Source organism: Microcebus murinus, chromosome X (assembly GCF_040939455.1).
Source record: "Microcebus murinus isolate Inina chromosome X, M.murinus_Inina_mat1.0, whole genome shotgun sequence".
NCBI lineage: Eukaryota > Metazoa > Chordata > Mammalia > Primates > Cheirogaleidae > Microcebus > Microcebus murinus.
The window spans coordinates 128,256,291-128,279,657 of NC_134136.1; the positions used below are offsets into that span (position 1 = coordinate 128,256,291).

General features: G+C 38.8%; 1 protein-coding gene across 1 annotated transcript in view; it reads right to left on the reverse strand.

Moving 5' to 3' along the window:
• Positions 1-23,367, reverse strand: part of GABRA3 (gamma-aminobutyric acid type A receptor subunit alpha3) — a 415,959-nt gene that overhangs the window by 286,353 nt on the left and 106,239 nt on the right. The window contains exon 2 of the mRNA XM_020284959.2: positions 1,284-1,449. Coding sequence (XP_020140548.1) covers positions 1,284-1,449 — 166 coding nt within the window. The remainder of the gene's footprint in view (positions 1-1,283; positions 1,450-23,367) is intronic.

Below are 23,367 nucleotides of genomic sequence, written 5' to 3' on the forward strand. Positions count from 1 at the left end.
AAAATTTAAAAAGGCTTTAATGCTTGAAGAGGTAAGAGTCTATATTTATATCACAAGGGCCTTTGATATAGCTACATAACATTGTGAAAATATTGTAGAAAGCATAGCCATATATATATAAAGAAAACCAGGTGCAGTATTTATTATTGGTACTATGCCCAGATTCCCTTTACTGGGCCAGTGAAACCATCCTTCAGCTACTTTGGAGAATTACCACGTGTTGAAGGGAGCCACATCACCCTAAAACGTCTGGGAGGATATGCCTTCCTCCAGGAGGCCCACAGGCAAGGACTGATTGAGATCAGGATACGATAGGCTGGGCCCTTTGCCTGAAGGTAGGAAAAATCTGTAGTGCCCTTTATGTTTCACACCTCCCCATGAGATCAAATTGAGGCTACACCTTTGTTTTACTTCTTCCCTTTTACTGTCTTGCTTCCCTTACTTCCTTATAGGTTTCTCCTGAGTGAACTCTCAATAAATCATTTGCTCAAGAATCCTTGTTCCATGCCTTGATTCTATAGAACCTAATCTAAGCACCAGAGAATTGTGGTATCTCTGAAGTCAAACCAGAGAATTATTCTTAAACTTAAATTTATATTTTATGCATGTTTCTATGTGTATATCTTATTTCATAATAAAAAGAAGTCAAGGAGGGAGAAGTCAAAACATTTAATACTGCAACATGTTACTAAAGGAATTAAGTAACATAAGGACAGACAAGCTGTTCATTTCAGCAACAGAGCCAATGTTGGCCATTTTGGTTAGAGAAGTTTCCTTAGAGGCATGGGGTTGGAAGTCAAATAGCAGCAGGTGGAGGAATGTGAGAGATACAGATAGAGACAATGAAGCATACCACCTCTTAAGGCAATACGGCTGTGAAGGGGAGCAAAGACTTAAGGCATTATCTGGAGGGAATGTTTTTAAATTTAAGATGGAACATTCTTGATCATGTTTAAATGCTAATGGACCAGAGCCAATAAAAAGGTACAGGTTGAAGATGATCTAAGAGAGAAAAGATAAAATTGAGAGCAAAAGGCTGGAGAGAACTGTTTTTAAGATATTACAGAGGAGGTTCAAGCATGGGCTAGGCAGTTGCCTAAGAAGAAAGACCTTTGAGATCTCTTTCCACCTTGAGGGTATGAGCTGATGATTTCTTTCTGAATACAATGTAATGTATAAGTATCACAGTACTTGGGTTCATCTGTGGGGAAAAATCTAAAGTTTTGGTCTAAGACAAGCCTTTATCATAATCTTCTTTCATTCCAAGAGTTAAGGGTTCTTACCCGCCAATATCCTGCTTCACAAAGTCCCCAGGTTCTTGCCGTCTGGATTCCCCTTGGCCAGTAGTTCCAGGGAAAATATTAACCAGGAAAAGAAGCCCAACGCTGATCACATAGTAATGACTCATTTGGGTGATCATCATCTTCTTAGGCACCAACTTGGAGAGACCTGTGAGATTCACAGTTCAGAGAAAGGGGAAGAGGTAAGGTGTTGAAAACAAAAGGAGGGAGGAGAAAGAGGTAAAAAGGAGAGATCTTATTCAACTCTATTAGAGCCAGTTAATGCCTCTAGTTTTCAGTTCCTCAATGTTTAATTTGACAGTCCTCTCTCCACAGCTTATCAATGCTACCAAAATTCATTCCCAACATATCCCTCTCCTGAATATACCAGAACCCATCCAAGAAAGAGTGCATAGTGTAGTGTAAAAAGCTCTAGATCAGTAATGAGGAGTCTTACATTACAGTTCCATTTCTTTTCTTGTCTTCCCATATGACCAGGTGAGTCATAGAACTTCCCTTAGCCTCAGCTATCTCTTATAATCCAAAAGCTTAATATACTTTCTCATGCCTTCATTTTATTTCCCTCCAATCCCCTGTTTGATCTTTAGTGTCACAAATACCTTTGCGTTGGTTAACTGTGTAATATTGTGGAGAATTCTAGTATATTAAGACCTGGAGTCTCTTAATTTTTGGTATTGATTCTCATCCTGATAGAGTTAAGTAATTTTCCAAATTATCAAAGGGTCTAAAGTAGATAGACTGTTTGCTCTGGTTCAGGTTGATAAAATACTGAATAATGAGATAGCATAGTTCTTGAATAAGAATGCAATGTTTACCCATGAAGAGATATTTGAGGGCAACACCCACTCCTTTAGATAGGGGCCAAAACATAAAAAAAATCCAAGCCTAGCCTCTTGAAGTCCCTAAGAAGTCAGCAAATTATACTGATGACAAAATTGGAGTTCCCTATATGCAGGGCTGTTTCATGAAATCTGGATGGGTAGAGGTTTACCCAAGACATGGAGTTAAGAAAGCAGCCAATAAAGTGACACTTACTTACTATCTTTAATCTGTGTGATTTCTTTGAATCTAAGACACTGACCAGTTGAAAGTGTCCAAACTGTGATCCAACATTATACTGTTTTACAGTCATATCAGTGTATTAATTTTCAGAGGGAATGGAGGAACATAAAACATTTTTTCCAAGGAAAGATTATACAAGAGACCAGTATGTAAAACAGAGGCATGTTGGGGAGCTATTAAGGTTAACAAAATTAAGAACAAGAGTCCTTTTAGATTCATCTCACCCCCCAAAAAAATAGGTTGTCTCTATGAATCTGGTATATGCATATGAAAAGCTATGATAATGGAGAAGGTGGACTTCTGGCATGATGAAGTGTCCACATTAGAGATAGAGATAATCATAGTATTAGATTGTACCACATGAAATTCCCAATATTTGACAATTGTTTCACAAAAGTGGCAATTTCTGCTTATAGTCCCGGCTTGAGTGAGGCAAAGGCATTACATATAACCAAAATGTTTGTACCCCCATAATATCCTGAATTTAAAAAATGATAATTTCTTATGGTCAACCTAATATATGTGCTGTGACATTCGTGGTTGATGAGCTATAAAAGAGTTAATGGGCAATTGACAGGAATGGACAGGAACAGTGCAGTTCAGAAAAACACAGTGTATGAGAAAATCTGGTACATGATAAGACAACTCTAGAGCATGAGTAACATCCATAGAATGGACAGTAACCATGATATATACTCAAACATCCACAATGCTTTAGCAGACCCTAATGTTACATGATCACATGACAAGGGTTAATGCTGAGATAATCATAATGCATGAATAGACAATTACTCTACAGGAATAGAGGGACTTGGTACAGGATATGATCTGTATGACCAAGTATGTCAATTCTTCACTATAGCCATTAAGATGCCTCTCAGACATCTTAACATTAACATATCTAAATTTCAGATATCCACCCTCACACACATATACAGACCTGGTCCTCCTACAGTCTTTCCAGTCTCAAGTAATAGTAACTTCCCACTTCAATTTGCTCTGAGTATAATCTCTGATGTCATTCTTGACTCCTTTTACTTTGATATTACACACCTATCAGCAAGTCCCTTTTGCATTCCATACAAAAGGAAACATATCCAGAATAAAGCCACTGGTCATCACCTCTGCTGCTACCACTTTGGCTCATCATCTCCTGTCAAGATCTTTGTAAAAGCCTCTTAACTGGTCTTGCTGCCTGTGCCCTTGCTCCCCTACAGTCTGTTCTCCATACAGCAACCAGAGCCAACTCTCCTCTGCTCAAAATCCTCTGATTTTTTCCCCTTTCAAAAGCCACACTCCTTTAGCATTTTTCAAGATTACAATATATTAATATTATTAACTATAGTTACCATGTTGTACAACAGATATCTTAGACTTTTTGCACCTCTCTAACTGAAATTTTGTATCCTTTGGCCAACATCTCCCCCCTCCACCCCAAACCACTCCTGCCTGTGGTAACCACCATCCTATTCTCTGCTTCTATGAGATCACCTTTTTTAGATCCCACATATGAGTGAGATCATGAGGTATTTGTCTTTCTGTGTCTGTCTTATTTTATGATGTCCTCTAGGTTCACCCATGTTGTCACAAATTACAAGATGTCATTCTTTTTTAAGACTGAATAGTATATACCACATTGTGTATATACCACATTTTCTTTATCCATTCATCCATTAATAGATTAGTTCATTCCATATCTTGGCTGCTGTAAATAGTGCTGCAATGAACATGGAAGTGCAGATATTTCTTTGGCATACTGATTTCATATCCTTTGGATATATACCCAGTACTGGGATTTCTGGATCATACAATAGCTCTATTTTTGATTTTTTGAAGAAATCCCATTCTGTTTTCCATAATAGCTGTATCAAATTACATCCCCACCAACAGTGCCCAAGAGTCCCCTTTTCTCTACGTCTTCACCAACACTGCTTGTCTTTTTGATAATAGCCATTCTAACAGATATGAGGTGATATTGCATTGTGGTTTTTAATTTCTATTTCCCTGCTGATTAGTGATGAGCGTTTTATCATATACCTGTTGGCCATTTGTATGTCTCAACACAAAAAATGATAACTATGTGAGGCAATGCATATGCTAATTAGCTAGATTTAGTTATTCCACAATGTGTATATACTTTGAAATATCATGTTGTACATGGTAAATACAAATAATTTTGTCTGTCAAATAAATAAATGAAGGAATTAATTTTTAAAGCCTCAGTATGATCTATAATGACCTACATGATCTAATCTTCAGTTACCTGGCTAACCTCATCCCCTATTATACTTCTGTCTCACATACTCCACTTCAGCCATTGTGGCTTCCTTGCTGTTTTTTGAATATGTCAGGCATGCTTCTGCCCCAGAGCCTTTGCACCTGCTATTGCCTCTACCTGGCATATTTTTCCATCTAATTTCCATACAGTTTTCTCCCTCACCTCTGTAAGGTTTTTATTCAAATATTATCTTTTCATTGAGGCCTTTCCTGGCCACCCTACCTAAAATCCCAAGCCTTCCACACATCCCTGATAAGTCTTATGGAGTTACCTGCTCTATTTTTTTGTTTTGCATTTCTAATATATATTTTATATATTTTTTGTTATTGCCCATTTCACAAATAGAATATAAACTCAATGAGGAAAAGGATTTTTGCTTTTTATTCACAGATATATGCCCAATACATAAAAGAATATCTGACAAATAATGGGTACTTAATAAATAGTGAATTAATGAAAAAATGTTATTGTGACAAAGTCACATTCTTAAAAGAGGTAAGATGGTATAAAGGATAGGGTGTACAATGGGCTTTGGAAACTGCCAGACCAAGAGGTTACTAGGCACTACCAAATACTAGTTGTGTAAGGATTTAAATACCTACTTCTTAAATAAAAAGTGTGGCTGATAATATCCATCTTGGTTTTTTAAAACAGCAATTATTTGGACTGGACAACATAAAGAACAGTATATAATAGGATTCATCTTCTCTTATTATTTATGCTGATGCTTGTTATTTGTAATCTGATGTTTTTGGTCTTATAACCTCATGTTAGCTAAAGGGGTTTTGTATTCATTTTATTAGTTTTATAGCATGTGGACTTTAACTTTCAGTTTACTATATGCCTCAGTATTGAAATTCTTAACACCTTTCTAGTATTTTTTTAACCTCTGCTTCTCATATACTTTTCCTTTAAAAAAATGCTATGTTATACGTAAATCTATAAATGCAATTCACCACTTAAACAGAAGCAAAAAAAAAGACCACATGATTCTTTCAATAGATGCAGAAAAAGGTTTTGACAAAATTCAACATCCTTTCATGATACGAACACTTAAGAAAATAGGCATAGAAGGGACAAACCTAAAAATGATACAAGCCATATATGACAGACCCATAGCCAACATCATACTGAATGCGGAAAAACTGAAAGCATTCCCACTTAGAACTGGAACCAGACAAGGCTGCCCACTATCTCCACTTCTATTCAACATAGTGCTGGAAGTCCTGGCTACCGCAATCAGACAGGAAAGTGGAATTAAAGGTATCCAAATAGGGGCAGAAGAGATCAAACTTTCACTGCTTGCTGATTATATGATATTATATTTAGAAAACCCCAAAAATTAAACCAAGAAACTCCTGGAACTGATAAATGAATTTAGTAAAGTCTCAGGATACAAAATCAATACACAGAAATCAGAGGCATTCGTATACGCCAACAACAATCAAACTGAGAACAAAATTAAAGACACAATACCCTTCACAATAGCAACAAAGAAATTAAAGTACCTAGGAATATACTTAACCAAGGAGGTAAAAGACCTCTACAGGGACAACTATGAAACACTGGGGAAGGAAATAGCAGAGGATGTAAACAGATGGAAATCCATACCATGCTCGTGGATCGGCAGACTCAATATCATCAAAATGTCTATACTACCCAAACTGATCTACAGATTCAATGCAATACCTATTAAAATCCCATCAGCATTCTTCACAGATATAGAAAAAATAATTTTACGCTTCGTATGGAACCAAAGAAGACCCCGAATATCAAGAGCAATTCTAGGCAACAAAAACAAAATGGGAGGCATTAATATGCCAGATATCAAACTATACTACAAAGCTGTAGTAATTAAATCAATATGGTATTGGCACAAAAATAGGAATATTGACCAGTGGAACAGATGTGAGAATCCTGATATAAAACCATCCTCATATAGCCATCTAATCTTTGACAAAGCAGACAAAAACCTACGCTGGGGAAAAGAATCCCTTTTCAATAAATGGTGCTGGGAAAATTGGATAGCCACCTGTAGAAGGCTAAAGCAGGACCCACACCTTTCACCTTTCACAAAAATCAACTCACACTGGATAACAGACTTAAACCTAAGATATGAAACTATTAGAATTCTAGAGGAAAAAGTTGGAAACACTCTCATAGACATCAGCCTAGGCAAAGAGTTTATGAAGAAGTCCCTAAAGGCAATCACAGCAGCAACAAAAATAAATAACTGGGACATGATGAAACTACAAAGCTTCTGCACAGCCAAAGAAACAGTCATGAAAGTAAACAGACAACCTACAGAATGGGAGAAAATCTTTGCATCCTACCTGTCCGATAAAGGGCTGATAACTAGAATATACTTTGAACTCACGAAAATCAGGAAGAAAAAATCAAATAACCCTTTTAAAAAATGGGCAAAAGACTTGAACAGAAACTTTTCTAAAGAAGACAGAAGAATGGCCAACAAGCATATGTAAAAATGCTCATCATCTCTAATCATCAGGGAAATGCAAATCAAAACTACAATGAGATATCACTTAACTCCAGTGAGAATGGCCTTTATCAAAAAGTGTCCAAATAACAAATGCTGCCGTGGATGCAGAGAGAGAGGAACACTCCTACACTGCTAGTGGGACTGCAAACTAGTTCAACCTCTGTGGAAAGCAATATGGAGATACCTTAAAGCGATACAAGTGAATCTACCATTTGATCCAGCAATCCCATTGCTGGGCATCTACCCAAAATATCCAATGAATCTCTACAAAAAAGACACCTGCACTCGAATGTTTATAGCAGCATCATTCATAATGGCAAGGCTGTGGAAACAGCCCAAGTTTCCATCAATCCAAGAATGGATTAATAAAATGTGGTATATGTATACCATGAAGTACTATTCAGCTCTAAGAAACAATGGTGATATAGCACATCTTATATTTTCCTGGTTAGAGCTGGAACCCATACTACTAAGTGAAGTATCCCTAGAATGGAAAAACAACCACCACATATATTCACCAGCTAACTGGTATTAACTGAGCAGCACCTAAGTGGACACATAGGTACTAAAGTAATAGGATATTGAGCAGGGGGGAGGGGGGTGGGTATATACATACACAATTAGTGAGATGTTTACCATCTGGGGGATGGTCATGCTGGAAACTCAGACTTGTGGGCGGAGGGGGGGAAAGGGCATTTATTGAAACCTTAAAATCTGTACCCCCATAATATGCCGAAATAAAAAAAAAGCTATGTTAAACATAAATAGAAGTTGAAAATCATTTTGTCTTTTGGATGACTCTTTGGTTTATGTTGCTTTCTTTGAACAATACTGACGTTGGATGATCCCTAAGTGACTTTTAATTGCTTTTACCAGGTAATATGTGTTCGTCAGTTTCTTTCCTTTTCCATTTCTAGTGTATTTTGATTTTTTTAATTAGTGTGGATGGAGGGGAGAAAGATAGCTTATATTGAATAAACTTTTCCTTTAATGAAGACAAGCCATGGGTGGGTGATAAAGAGAAAAGAGGCTTTAGATTGTCGCAAGACTAGGTTTAATTCCTAGCTTTCCCACTTGCTAGATGTGTGACCTTGGGAACACCACTTATCAGCAAATATATTTTCTGATATGAAAAGGAGGATAATAATATATCCTTTAAGGGGTTTGTGTGTAAGTAAGATTATATAGAGAGAGTATTTAATTTGGTGCCTAGCACATGCTTGTAAGAATTATTAACTGAAATTACTAGGACTACTATTATTACCATTATTATTAATGTAACTGTTTTAAGCCTTCAGATAGTTCTTTCTGATCTGACCCCTAGCTGACTGAATTACAATCTATTACACCAGACTATGGAATTAATGGGGAAATCTTCACTGAAATCTTTGCCTACTTTAGATAATTGACATCAGCATAGTTTCTTGCCCATCAGAGGACTTTAAGTTAGCAACTTCTTAATTATGTAATATGCCAGTGGAACAAGAGGCTTCCTTTTTGTCCCTTCCTTTTAGCCTTGGTGGTAATTTACAAAGATGAACACTTAAGCACCCAAAATGCTTATGTCTATTAGTACATGTAAGTGGTTAAATATACACTGACAGGTGAGATATGACATTGGTAAAGTAGATGAAATGAGCAGTTTAAATAACTATTAAAGTTCCTCAGGGTAAAGTCATCTGTCTGTCATTTTAGAACAGCCTTCATGAATGCCTTATGTAAGAATTCACCAGGTATGGCCAGTCTTCTTCTTCAGCAACGCATTAATGTCTCTTGTCAAGATATAGTTGGATGGACTGCAAAAGATTATGCTATTTGTAGCGATTTGAAAATGTAAGTGTTTACATTAAAAGGCAAGTTAATACCATGTTGAGGTTTTAAATAATTATAACTATTCCATCTTATACATCAGGTGAGATTTCATAGTTAGGTTCATGTGGTTTTGGAATGGCAGTGAGTCAATCCACTTCATCTGCCAGAAATCAACCAAAAGACTAGTTCTAAGTAGCAAGGGGTGCAATGTTCTTTATCTCAGGACTTTTAAGACCTTTATTCTTAGGGATCACAACATTTCCCATCTCATTGCAAGTATAACCACTCTGAATGGGATAAAAATAATATCACATTTTGATTTTTCTAATTAGTTACTTGGGTCTTGAAATGTTCAGTTTACCAGAAAATCTTTGTACTCTCCCCTGTGAGCTATCTCATATTTACCTCCTCCTTGAATTTTTCAAGAACCTAAGGGTTTCCCTAAGTTCAAGGAAGACAATGTTCTTTTACAAGTCAGAAAAGGGGTCATAAACATATTTTAATCATTAAAAAAATCCATCCTGTAAGGACTATAAACATTAAATAAGATAACATGTATAAAATGCCTAGGCAAAGACCTGTTGGGATGAGTTTGCTGATAGATCCTGTCCAAATATAAATTCATTTTATCACAAACATTTGAGCACTTGTTATCTGCAAGGTACGGATTAAGCCAATTATTCTACTGGAATTCCTAAAACAACTTTATCTCAATACCTAGAAACCACCAGATACTGATAGTCTGCCTACCAATGCCCCTGCTTGAATGACATAAGACACTATCTGTCATAGTTTCCCCAAGTGCGGCCACCCAGATACTACAATGCCAACTCTGCCATTCACTTGTCTCAACTTGTCACGAGAATTTCATTTAAGGTCACTTAGTTCTACCTAGCCTCAAAGTACTGTCATTAGTAAAGGTTTTGGAGTCAAAAACATCTTAGTTTCAATCCTTGATACACCACATAGAAATCTGACATTTGGCAAGTTATTTGATTCAACATTCTAATACATAAAATGTTGATAATAATACTGGAGCATTATGAGAATGAAATGATCTAATTCACATATAGAATTAATGATTAAGCTTGATATATAGTAATTCTTAGTCACTGTAAACTACAGGTTAATTCTTTAATGTCTTGTACTCCAATGAGCCTCAACTCCTCCCTAATCCAGTCATCTACCCCATGGTCAAATCCATGATCTCAAATCACTCTCTGACCACATCTTTCAAACCCTTTTCATCTAGTGCCTTATTACTGTTAGTTCTTCTACCCACTCCCACTGACCCCCATATCCATAATCTCCAATCTATTGATCTTACAACTTTTGACTTGTTCATCATTACCTTTATGTTCTCATTTCCTTTCTTATCTTAGTTTAGATTACATATTAGTCCTTAATTAAAATCAGTATAATCATGCTCTGGTATGTACCCTCAACACACCTGCCTCTCTCTTGCTCTGTTGTACCTGCTTAGGAAAAAAACATCAGTACTGGATAAATCCAATTCTTGATCCGCAAATGAGCATCTGAATATAGCTAGAGAAAAATGCATAATTATGCCTCACTGGCCTCTCTTTAAATTTTCTGCAACTTACTTCAAATGTCCCATGATCCTTTTACATATGTCAAACCATTTCACTCTCCTACTCTCTCAGACAACTATATTTTTACTTTCTTTTCTCTCCATCAACCTCAAATAATTTCTCCTAGAATCTCAGAAAATGGCTTTGCTTCTTATTTTACTAAGAAAAATAATAGCAATCAAAGATGATGCCTTATTCTTCCTAATATCAATTATACCAACTTACTTCAATCTCAGCTTTCCCTCTGTTACCAGGAGTGTCTATGCTCCTACCTAGTGCTAGGACTGCCACATGTGCCCTGGATCCTATTCCCTGTCTCCTGCTCAAGGATATTACTTCAGTGATTGTCTTATCTCTCCCTTACTTGTCAGCTTTTCCCTCTTTACTGTCTCATTCCTGGTAACATAAAAGTGATGTAATATCATCCAGTATTAAAAAAAAAAAAAAACCCTTCCTTGACCTGAAATTTCCCTCCAACTCTTTCCCAATTTATCTGCTTCCCTTTATGGTGACTCATTTCAATAACTGTTTCTATATCAACTTCCTTACCATCATTCGCTCATACTATCCACATCAATCAAGTATTTTCACCTATTTCTCCACTGAAACCACTTTTATTACTCCTTCATTCAAAATGTATGGAGTATCATCTATATACCAGGCACCAATCTAGGTGCTGAGAATACATCAATGAACAAAATAGTCTAAACTAGAGTCAATGAGGAAAAATAAAAACATTAAACCAAGGAATCTTCTCTCACATATCAAATCCATACATATCCATTCCACATCCATACCTTGATTTCTCTCTTCCATACCCTATATCAGAATTGTCAGAATGGATCCAGACTCTGCCCACTTCATACCATCTTCATTGCCCCAAGCTGGTCCAAACCACCCCATGACAGCAATGAATGGCTAACTTATCCCTCTGCTGAAATTTCTGTTCCCTACCAGTCCATTCTCTGCACAGTAGCCGGAATGAGTTTTCAAAAATATATGTCAGATTATATCACCCTCTTCTCAGGCTTTTCCAGTGGATTTTCATGAAATCCCAAGTACTTACCATGACCTATAAGGATCTACTTAATTTGACCACTGGCTGTCTCTGGAAACTCACCTTTTATTACTCTCCCTCTCCCCGACTCATACCAAGTCACACTCATTTTCCTTATGTCCCTTGAAAACACCCAGCATGCTCCTGCCTTAAGGAATTTGCACATACTCTTCCCTTTGTCATAAATGCTTTTCCTCCATATGTCAGTTTGGCTCACTCCCTCACTTTCTTTAGGATTTTACTCCCATGTCATCACTTCAGAAAAACCTTCCCTGATCAATTTTATCTAAAACTGCACTCTCCTCCCCTCTTTCTACCTACTTATCCAGTTTCATTTTACTTAGAGGATATATCATTACTTAAAATTACGTTATATATTTATTTGTTTATTGCCTGTTTCTCCCATTATTTATAAGCTTCATTAGTGCAGGCACTTTATGTCTGAGCCATAGAATAGTGCCGGGCACATGGTAGCTACTCGATAAAATATTTGTCAGAATAAATAGAGTGAATGTTTTCTCAAGTTCATGCCCACACAACTCTGGGCATCCTTTCCTTTTCAGAGATATATTCTCCAGATTATTCTTCTCTTCTAAAACCTTTCCCTGTGCCCTTTCAATCCTTCATTTTATGGAAAACAAATGTCACTATGCTCTAAACCTCTTTACAAAAACTCTTCCCTCCTCTTTGCCTTAAACAAATGGGCTTTATATCAAAGACACTACTTTATCAACTTTTCTCTGAAGTGTGGCACATACATATGCCCATACATTATGCAACTGAGAGACAGGATGAGAATTATCTCATCTCCTCCATGCAACTTGAAAATTATCCCTCCTTTATCCACCTGTACACACTCCTTCTCATTTGAGGTTCATGCCACCTATCTGTATCACCCTCTGCCTTCTAATCTTACTTCAACCTACTTGTAGCCTCTCCACATTGATTCAAAATCATGCCCAGCTCACACTCTTCATGTTCTTCCATCATTTTCAGTATTTCACTATTTGTGTAGGTAACACATTTAACACAATTATTTGACCTACACAAACCTTATCATCTTCTCTTCCATTGTATGTTAGTAAAAATACACCGTGTATCTTATGCATAATTGCTCCCACACCAGAAATCTTAAACTACAGTACCTGTAATTTCTGACTTTATTCTGTTATTCTTCTAATTTCTAAAGTCCTACTAGTACTTCACTTGTTCATTGAAATTACTGCTCTAGTCTATTGATCCTTCCATTGTCTCCCAGTGTCTTGGGCTTAGTTTGTGTAAGTTCCTTTCATTTCAAGGCTGGATCCAATGATAAATCACTTGAACTACTCTTTCACTTGCACTTGCACCTTGTTTATATGACCTTCCATTGTATTTGCCTAGAAATTCTTTTTTGGGATCAATCCACAAAAATTCTGTGCTCTCTTAGACTGATTAATGCAGCTGAAGAGAATCCCACAACTATTAAAATCAGAAGCACAACAAATCCATTGTCTCTAATGCCAGCATGTAATAAACCACCCCTCTTCCTTAACCCCCTCAACTATTCTAAACCTTTGCCATTCTTATCAAATTGACTATTTAAGGAAACTTGTATCTTTTTTCAGTAAAAAGTCAAGATGATCAGGAGAGACAAACCACCGATAGCAGACTGTAACAGTGCTCCACTCATATCCCCTTGGATCTCTTCGTCAGTTTCATGTAACATGACTTCATTGTGCCTTCCCTCCAAAAGGCAGCATCTGCTTCTCTTTGTCTGAAGGCTGGCCTCCAGTTTCCAAAACTAACTTTTGCCTGTGGACATTGAGAATCAGAAGTGAATGAGAATTTGACTCTCCAAACCAGAGCAGCCCTCAATCAGGATTGACAGGTGCAGAGCTATAAACACTGCAGCTTCCTGAGAGGGATAATCAAGATGGCAGATGAGAAACACTGCTAGACAGTGTCTCTGCAGACAAGACAGATTCTAGCAGAAATTAGAAAAAAGAAGCAAGAAGACGAGCATACATCGGACGAGGGTCGGAAGGAGGGGTACCTGAGACACCGGAGACTGCAAGGGAGGAGGTTGTGGAGGAGAACTGGAAGCAGAGACCTCCGGAGCAGCCTGGAGAGCAGCGGCAAAGGTAGGTGGAATGGTTAACTTTCCCCTCCCTTACATCTCAGACTGCTGGTGGGCTCCCCAGCCGGTGGAGAGACCATCGGACACCAGCCAAGAGACGGCCACTGCCAGTGAGCAGGAAGCCTGTAGCGGATGCGGCAGAAGGCTCCCAACTCCTGTGGGGCATCTCCATTTGCACAGACCTGAGTGGTATGTCAGGCGCCATATTGCCTCATTCTCCCCTCCCCTGACCCTATCCGCAGCTGCCCAGAGAGACAATATAGCCACCAACCGGAGGCACCTCCAGGGAACAGGATCTTCCCTTTTGGGGCCCTACAGCTGACTGAGGGAAACTCAGATGGTGAGCTCCCTACCCACCAACCCTTCCAGGTGCTGCTAGCATGGTGATCCCAGGAGAACAGGGCAGACCCTGAGGCTGAGGGACATAGACCCAGCTTGGGCTCCCCATGGGTAAATTGGGACTGGCACTCCTCTCCCTGGTGGGGATATAGTTTGAACTCTGGGGCCCAGAGGTCAGACCTGCAGACCAGATCCCGTACACCCAGGTCTCCCATTGCCCAGGCACAGAAGGGATATCCACAAATAGCCTACTGAGGTGTGTGTAGCTTCAGGGGCAAATCAGCATCCTAGATGGGAACCGTCATCCCAAAGGGAGGCCATGCCCACAGCCCAGGTGGCGTTCCTGTGCAGAGAACCTCCCAGCTGGCATCACAACCAGGGGAGGTCCGGTGGTGTGACATCTGGCCTGCTGACAGAGGCCCAGGAGTAGCTGCAGAGTTGGGGAGGGTGGAAAGAAGCGAGGCCTGCTCCAGACTGCAGGTTTCAGACAGCCCCACCCCACACGTAGACTTTCTGACTGAGTGGGGCCATTCAAGCCCCTCCCTAATATCATTTCCTGAAAGCAGAGAATAGAACTTTGACCCCTACTAATGGCATTTGTGGTGCCTGAGGGCACGCTTATCCAACCCAGCTCCGCCCAGACTCATTCCTAGACGAGCCCTCACTGATAGGGAGAAAAGGACACACCTGGAAGTCCCAGGGCCACACCCACCACCTGAGGCACTAGAGACTCTCTAGAGAAACAAGAGCTGGTTACAGGACACAGAAAAAAACAGTGCAGCCTGTACCTCAAAGCAAGCACCACCTACTGACAGGGAGGACATTCTACACACCCTTTTCACCACAACTACTGACTCATGATACAGGGAGTGGTCGAAACTCACCCAATGACACCAAATACCGACTCAGAAACTAAACAAGGAATGTGAATACCCAAACAAAAACCTAAAGGAAAGAAGCAACAACTGATCGACATGAGAAGAAATCAGCGAAGGAACTACGGAAATATGAAGAACCAAATGGAAACCACACCCCCGAAGAGGAGCACCAGCCCTTTAGAAACGGACACCAACCAAAATCAGGCAACAAAAAAGAAAGAAGAGGAATTTTGAATGTTTATCATAAGAAAATTCAATGACCTGCAAGAACAACTCGAATACCAACACAAAGAAACCGCAAAAAGCCTCCAGGATGTGGAACAAAAATTCACTAAAGAAATCGATACATTGAAGAAACGTTTAACGGAATCCCTGGAAATGAAGATTCAATTCAGGGAACTACAAAATACAGTGGAAAGTCTCAAGAAAAGGGTAGATCAAAAAGAAGAAAGAATCTCAGAGATTGAAGATAACACCTTCCGAATAAATAAATCAGCCACAAAGATAGACCAGAGAAACAAGAGAAAAGAACAAAGCCTACAAGAGGTGTGGGATTATGTGAAGAAACCTAATGTGAGGGTCATAGGATTACAAGAAGGGGAAGAAGAAAACACGCAAAGGTTGGACAAGCTATTTGAGGATATAATAGAGGAAAATTTTGGAGACCTTGCTAAAAATCTCGATATTCAAGTTCAAGAAGCTCAGAGGACCCCTAGGAGATTCAATGCAAACAGGAAGACATCACAACATGCAGTCATCATACTGATCAAAATATCAACTAAAGAGGCCCTTCAACAAGTTGTAAGGCCAAAGAAGCAAGTAACATACAAGGGAAAGCCAATATGAATAACACAAGATTTCTCTACTGAGACTTTACAAGCAAGGAGAGACTGGGGCTCCATTCTCACTCTTCTGAAGCAAAGCAATCCCCAGCCTAGAATCTTATTCCCTGCAAAACTAAGTTTTCTATATGAAGGAGAAATCAAGACATTCTCAGATGAGCAAAGACTGAGGGAATTCACCAAGGCAAGACCAGCCCTTTGGGAAGTACTCAAAACAGTGTTACCCATGGATCAGCACAATAAAAACTCACGAATGTAAATCTACTCAAAGCTAAAGATCAAAGCCCAGATACTACAATGGCTCAAGAGAGAAAACAAAGCAACATAGTTCAACACAACATAATGAACAGAAATCTGCCCCACCTATCAGTTATCTCAATAAATGTGAATGGCTTGAACTCCCCACTAAAGAGACATAGCCTGGCCAAGTGGATAAAAAAACACAAGCCAAGTATCTGCTGCCTTCAGGAAATACATCTAACCTGCAAGGATGCAATTAGATTAAAGGTAAAGGGGTGGAGAAAAATATTTCAAGCAAATGGAAGCCAAAAGAAAGCTGGCATGGCGGTGCTGATTACAGATAACTTAGTTTTTAAATCAACAAAAGTAATAAAAGACAAAGAAGGTCACTATATAATGGTGAAGGGTACGCTTCAACAAGAAAACATAACCATTCTAAATATATATACACCCAACCTTGATGCACTTAGATACATAAATCAAACTCTACTGGATCTAAACAAATGGATAAACAACAACATCATAATAGTTGGAGACTTTAACACCCCACTGACAGCACAGGACAGATCCTCCAAAGAGAACATTAACAAAGAAATAATGGACTTAAAAAGAACCTTATAACAAATGGGCCTCAGTGACATTTACAGGACATTCTAACCCAAAACCACTGAATATACATTCCTCTCATCAACTTATGTATCATTCTCTAAGATGGACCATATCCTAGGACACAAAAGCATATCTCAAATAATTGAGAAAAAAAGAAATTATACCATGTATCTTTTCAAACCACAATGGAATAAATGTTGAAATCAATCCTACCAGAAATCCTCATTTACACACAAAGTAATGGAAACTAAACAACCTTCTGCTGAATGCTCACTTCATAAATGAGGGAATCAAGATGGAAATAAAAAGATTCTTTGAACTAAATGACAAAGGTGACACAAGTTACCAAAACCTGTGGGACAGCTATAGCAGTCCTGAGAGGAAAGTTTATTTCCATAAATGCCTATATCCAAAAGTTGAAAAGATCAAAAATAGACAACCTAATGAATCATCTCAAAGAGGTGGAAAAAGAAGAACAGACCAAACCCAAACCCAGTAGAAGAAGTGAAATCATTAATATCAAATCACAACTTAATGAAATTCACAACAGGGAAACTACATGGAAGATAAATAAAACAAAAACCTGGTTCTTTGAAGAAATAAACAAAATTGACACACCATTGGATACACTAACAAAAAGCAGAAAAGAAAAATCTCTAATAAGCTCCATCAGGAACAATAAAGGAGAAATTACAACTGAAGCCATGGAGATACAAGATATAATTTATGAATACTACAAAAACCTCTATGCACACAAACTGGAAAATGTGGAGGAAATGGACAATTTCTCAGAAATACACAGCCTCGCTAGGCTCAACCAGGAAGAAATAGAATTCATGAACAGACCAATATCAAGCACTCAAATTGAAATAGTGTTAAAAATATTCCTAAAAAGAAAAGTCCTGGAAAAGATGGTTTCACACCCGAATTTTACCACACCTCCAAAGAAGGTGCCCAACCTGCAGAAATTATTCTACAACATTGATAAGGATGGAATTCTCCCCAACACATTTTAGGAAGCGAACATAACCCTGATATCAAAACCGAGAAAGGATGCAACAAAAAAAGAAAACTACAGACCAATACCCCTTATGAATATAGATGCAGAAATTCTCAACAAAATCCTAGCCATTTGAATCCAGTTGCTTGTCAAGAAAATAATTCATCACAACCAAGTGGGTTTCATCCCAAGGATGCAGGGATGGTTAAATATATGCCAATCTATAAATGTAATTCACCATATAAACAGAAGCAAAAACAAAGATCATATGATCCTCTCAATAGACACAGAGAAAGCATTTGACAAAATGCAAAACCCTTTTATGATAAGAACGCTCAACAAAATAGGCATAGATGGGCTTACTTAAAAAATGATACAAGCCATATATGACAAACCTACAGGCAATATCATACTGAATGGGAAAAAACTGGAAGCATTCCCACTTAGAACATGAACAAGACAAGGTTGCCCACTATCTCCACTTCTGTTAAACATAGTGCTGCAAGTCCTGGCTACAGCAATCAGAGAAGAGAGTGGAATTAAGGGCATCCAAATTGGAGCAGAAGAGATCAAACTCTCACTCTTTGCTGATGACATGATATTATACCTAGAAAACCCCAAGGATTCAACAAAGAGACTCCTTGATCAGATAAGTGAATTTGGTAAAGTCTCAGGATACAAAATCAATACACAGAAATCAGAGACATATACACCAACAACAGTACAAGTCAGAACCAAATTAAAGACTCAATTCCCTTCAAAATAGCAACAAAAAAATAAAGTATCTTGGAAAATATTTAACTAAGGAGGTAAAAGACCTCTACAGGGAGAACTATGAAACACTGAAGAAAGAAATAGCAGAGGATGTAAACAAATGGAAGAATATACTATGCTCATGGGTCAGCAAAATCAACATTGTTAAAATGTTGATACTACCCAAAGTGACCTACAGAGTCAACGCAAACCCTATCAAAATACCATCATCATTTTTCACAGATATAGAAAAAATAATTTTACCCTTCGTATGGAACCTGAGAAGACCCCGTATAACAAAATCAATCCTAGGCAATAAAAACAAAATAGGAGGTATCAGTTTACCAGACTTCAAACTATACTACAAGGCTATAGTCATTAAAACAGCTTTTTACTGGCACAAGAACAGGGACATTGACCAGTGGAACAGAACAGAGAACCCAGATATAAAACCACCCTCAGATAGCCAACTAATCTTCAACAAAGCAGACAAAAACATAAACTAGGAAAAAGAATCCTTATTCAATAAATGGTTCTGGGAAAACTGGATAGCCACATGTAGAAGACTGAAACAAGACCCATACCTTTCACCTCTCACAAAAATCAATTCACACTGGGTAACAGACTTGAACCTTAGGTGTCGAACTATTAGAATTCTCAAGGAAAATGTTGGAAATACTCTTCTATACATTGGCCTGGGCAAAGAATTTATGAAGAAGATCCCAAGGGCAATCACAATAGCAACAAAAATAAACAAATGAGACCTAATGATATTAAAAAGCTTCTGCACAGCCAAAGAAACTGTCAAGAGAGCAAATAGACAACCCACAGAATGGGAGAAAATTTTCACAAGCTACACATCTGATAAAGGGCTGATAACTAGAATCTATTTAGAACTCAGGAAAATCAGCAAGAAAAAATGAAACAACCCTATCAAAAAATGGGCAAAGGACATGAACAGAAACTTCTCAAAAGAAGACAGAATAATGGCCAACAGACATATGGAAAATGTTCAACATCTCTAATCATCAGGGAAATGCAATCAAAACGTCAATGAGATATCACTTAACTCCCATGAGAATGGCCTTTATGAGAAAGTCCCCAAACAACAAACGCTGGCACGGATGCGGAGAGAGAGGAACACTCCTACACTGCTGGTGGGACTGTGACTACTTCAACCTCTGTGGAAAGCAATATGGAGATACCTCAAAGCGATACAAGTGCCCATAAATTCATCAGTGGATTAATAAAATGTGGTATATGTATACCATAGAATACTACTCATCTTTAAGAAACAATGGTGATATAGCACCTCTTGTATATTCCTGGATACAGCTGGAACCCATTCTACTAAGTGAAGTATCTCAAGAATGGAAAAAAAGCACCACATGTACTCACCAGCAAATTGATATTAACGGATCAACACCTAAGTGGCCATATAGGAGTAACATTTATGGGTGTCTGTAGGGTCGTAGGGGGGAGGAGGGGATGGGTGTATACAACCACAACGAGTAAGATGTGCAACGTTTGGGGGATGGACATGCTTGAAGCTCTTACTCTAGGGGGGAGCTGGGCATGGGCAATATAAGTAACCTTAACACTTGTACCCCATAATACGCTAAAATTAAAAAAATAAAAAACATTTAAAAAAATTTTTAAAAGTCTCTTGTTCTCTCATGACTACTTTCTCTTAGACTATAAACATATTAAAGTTTTTCTTATCTTTAAAAAATTTATCAATTTGCTCCTTTCTAGCTATTACCTTATTTCTTTTATCAATCAAGCTTTTTGAACTAGTAATTTATAATTGTTTATTCCACGGTATTCACTTTCTATTTATTTTTAATCAACTGTATTCTGCCTTCTTCCCTGATTATCTCATTTAATTCCATGTTACCATCCTAATTATAATGTACCTCTATATCTCCTCTCAATTTCTCATTAAAAGAGACAGACAGCAACAGAAAACAGTGGGGGGAGGAAGGTTTGATTGTCAAGGGTAATGAAAAAAAGGCAAAAATCCAATTTCTAAAAGGGAATTGTATTATATGCATTGCTATCAAAGATGGATTCAGATAAACATTCTCGGACTTTACAATACATGTTCCATCCTCTGAAAAAGAATATATAGATCTAAAAACTGCTAGGAAAAGACAAATCAATGTCACATAAATACCATAATTTAGAAACCTAAGGGCTGGACTAGCCAAAAATGTATGTGATCATTCCCTGATATAATGTGTACTATACTGTTCTTTGAGTTACATACAGGTAGAGTTGCTATTCTTCCTCATTCCCACTATTAGCAACAACTCAAAAAAACCTCCTGCTCTCTATAACACTACTGTGCAATAAATAAAATAAAAATATATAAATAAAAGGTAAATGAAATAAATTAAGGTATTGAGGCTAATTAGCACACCACTCAGCTTGCAACAGATTAAGCTGACAAAAATAAAGACAGATTTAAATATCATATGTATTACAACTGAATAAACAGAAATTGAAATTTGTTCTCTAAATAACACCATCCCAAGAATAATTAAAGCAGTAAAACTATAAATCAAAACTTCATTTTGTGAAAGAATGAATCCAAAGTTGGACAGATGAATAAATTAATAAATTGGAATTCTTGAATGTCTTTATGATTAAACAAGATGGAAGGAAAAATAACTCCACAAACAAAAAAAGAAAACAAAAACAAAACAAAAATAGCAATCCAAGAAAAAGTAAGAGAAAAAAATACAGAGCTACCAAACCAAGTTGTGGTTTTGATAACCTCATGGAGCAAGGCATGCATAAAACAAAGCCTAGAATTTCCCAATGGTGGGGTGTCTGACCACATGGATACACGAGTGCATACACACACACACACACACACACACACACACACATGCAGCTCTGATGCCTCAAGGGCTATAATTTCAGAGTATCACTGAATCAGAAATAAACCTATATCTCCTCTCCAATCCGCAGGAGACTGTAAGGGAGTTGCCTTAGTTTGAATAGAGCATACAGAAATAAAGATAATAACAGACAGAAAGATGTCCCTGCAAAGGTTTTAAACCACAAGCTGGCCTCTCTTTCTCTCAAGTTTGTAACTCATATTCACATTAATGTTTGATCCAAGAAATCTCAAATCATTATATTAGCTTAAAGTGACTGCAAACTGTGCCCCAGATGATTTGCAGAAGTAAACATAAATTATCTCTGGAAAATACCATCTTCACATTTGGATTTGGAGAACCCCCCATCCAAATAATTTTCAGAGGCATTGATCAGTATACAGATGAAAACAACCAAATAAGAAATCTAGGCACTATGACAGAGAAACAACAGAAACAGCTAGAACAGAAATCAAATTCCGCATTCTTTGGATAGTGAATTTGTCAGATACAGATTATAGAAGGTTTATGACCACCACAAAAAAAGCTTAAAATATCTGCAGAGAACAAGACATTATAAACAATAAAGTTGGAGATTTTATAAAGAACAAAATACAACTTCTATAAATAAAGAGACTTTGGAAAGTAAAGTGTATGTATTACAAAAACATTCACTAAACATAAACAGAAATAAATTGTATGTCTTTTACTCTAGAAGAGGGAAAAGTGATTTAAAAATTATCAATACAAATAAAGAAGAAGTAAAATAAAAATAAACATAAAATAGGCAAGCTAAATAGAAAGCATTAAAAGAAGATGATAGAGGGGTGGAGCAAGATGGCAGAAGAATAACACTGCCACACAGAGTGTCTCTGCAGAAAAGACAGATTCTAGGAGAAATTAGAAGAAAAAGCAAGAAGACGAGCATACAGCAAACGAGGGCTGCAAGGAGGGGTACCTGAGACCCCGGGAGACTCCAGGGGAGGAGGCTGCGGAGTAGAACTGGAGGCTAAGACCACCGGAGCAACCCAGAGACCAGCGGCAAAGGTAGGTGAATTTGCTGTTTCCCATCCCCTGCATTTGGGACTGCTGGTGGGCTCCCCAGCCGGTGGAGAGACCTGCGGACAGCAGCCCAGACACGGCCGCCGCCAGCCAGCGGTGAGCCTGTAGCAGACGTGGCACCAGGTTCCCAACTTCCTCCGGGCACCTACGTGTGCACAGACCCGAGCCGCACTGCAGGCACCATATTGCCTCCTGCTCCCCTCTGCCGACCCTACCAGCGGCTGACAAGAAAGACAATACAGCCACAAGCCAGAGGCACCTCCAGGGTACGAGACCTTCCCTTTTGGGACCCTACAGCTGACTCAGGGGAACTCAGACTGTGAGCTCCGTACCCGCCCGGGTTCCCAGGTGCTGCAGGCATGGTGTTCCCAGGAGAACGGTGCCGACTCAGAGGCTGAGAGACATAGATCCAGCTTGGGCTCCCTGTGGGTGAATTGGGACCGGAAATCCTCTCCCTGGTGGGGATACAGTTCGAACTCTGGGACCCAGAGGTCAGACCTGCAGACCAGATCCACTGCACCGAGGGCTAGCATTGCCCGGGGCACAGAAGGGTTATACATGAACAGCCTACTGAGGTGTGTGTGAGGTGTGTTGTCCTAGAGGGCAACCCTCCTCCCAGGAGGAGGCCGTGCACCTAACTAAGGTGGCGTTCCTGTGCAGGGAACCTCCCCGTCGACATCACAGTACCGGGAGGACTGGTGCCTTGCGGTCTGGCCTGCTGGCAGAGGCCCAGGAGTAGCTGCGGACTTGAGGAGGGTGGAAAGAAGCGAGGCCCGCTCCAGACTGCGGGTCTCAGACAGCCCCACTCCCACACCCAGACTTTCTGGCTGAGTGGGACCATTCCAGCCCCACCCTGAGAGCTTTTCCTGGAAGCAGAGAACAGAACTTTGACCCCTGCTAACAGCCTGAGGGCAGGCTTACACAAAATCAACAGCATAGCCTGTTCCTCCAAGCAAACGCCACCTACTGACAGGGATGGCATCCTGCACAGCCTTTTAGGGCACCCACTGACTCAATATACAGGGAATGGTCCAATTA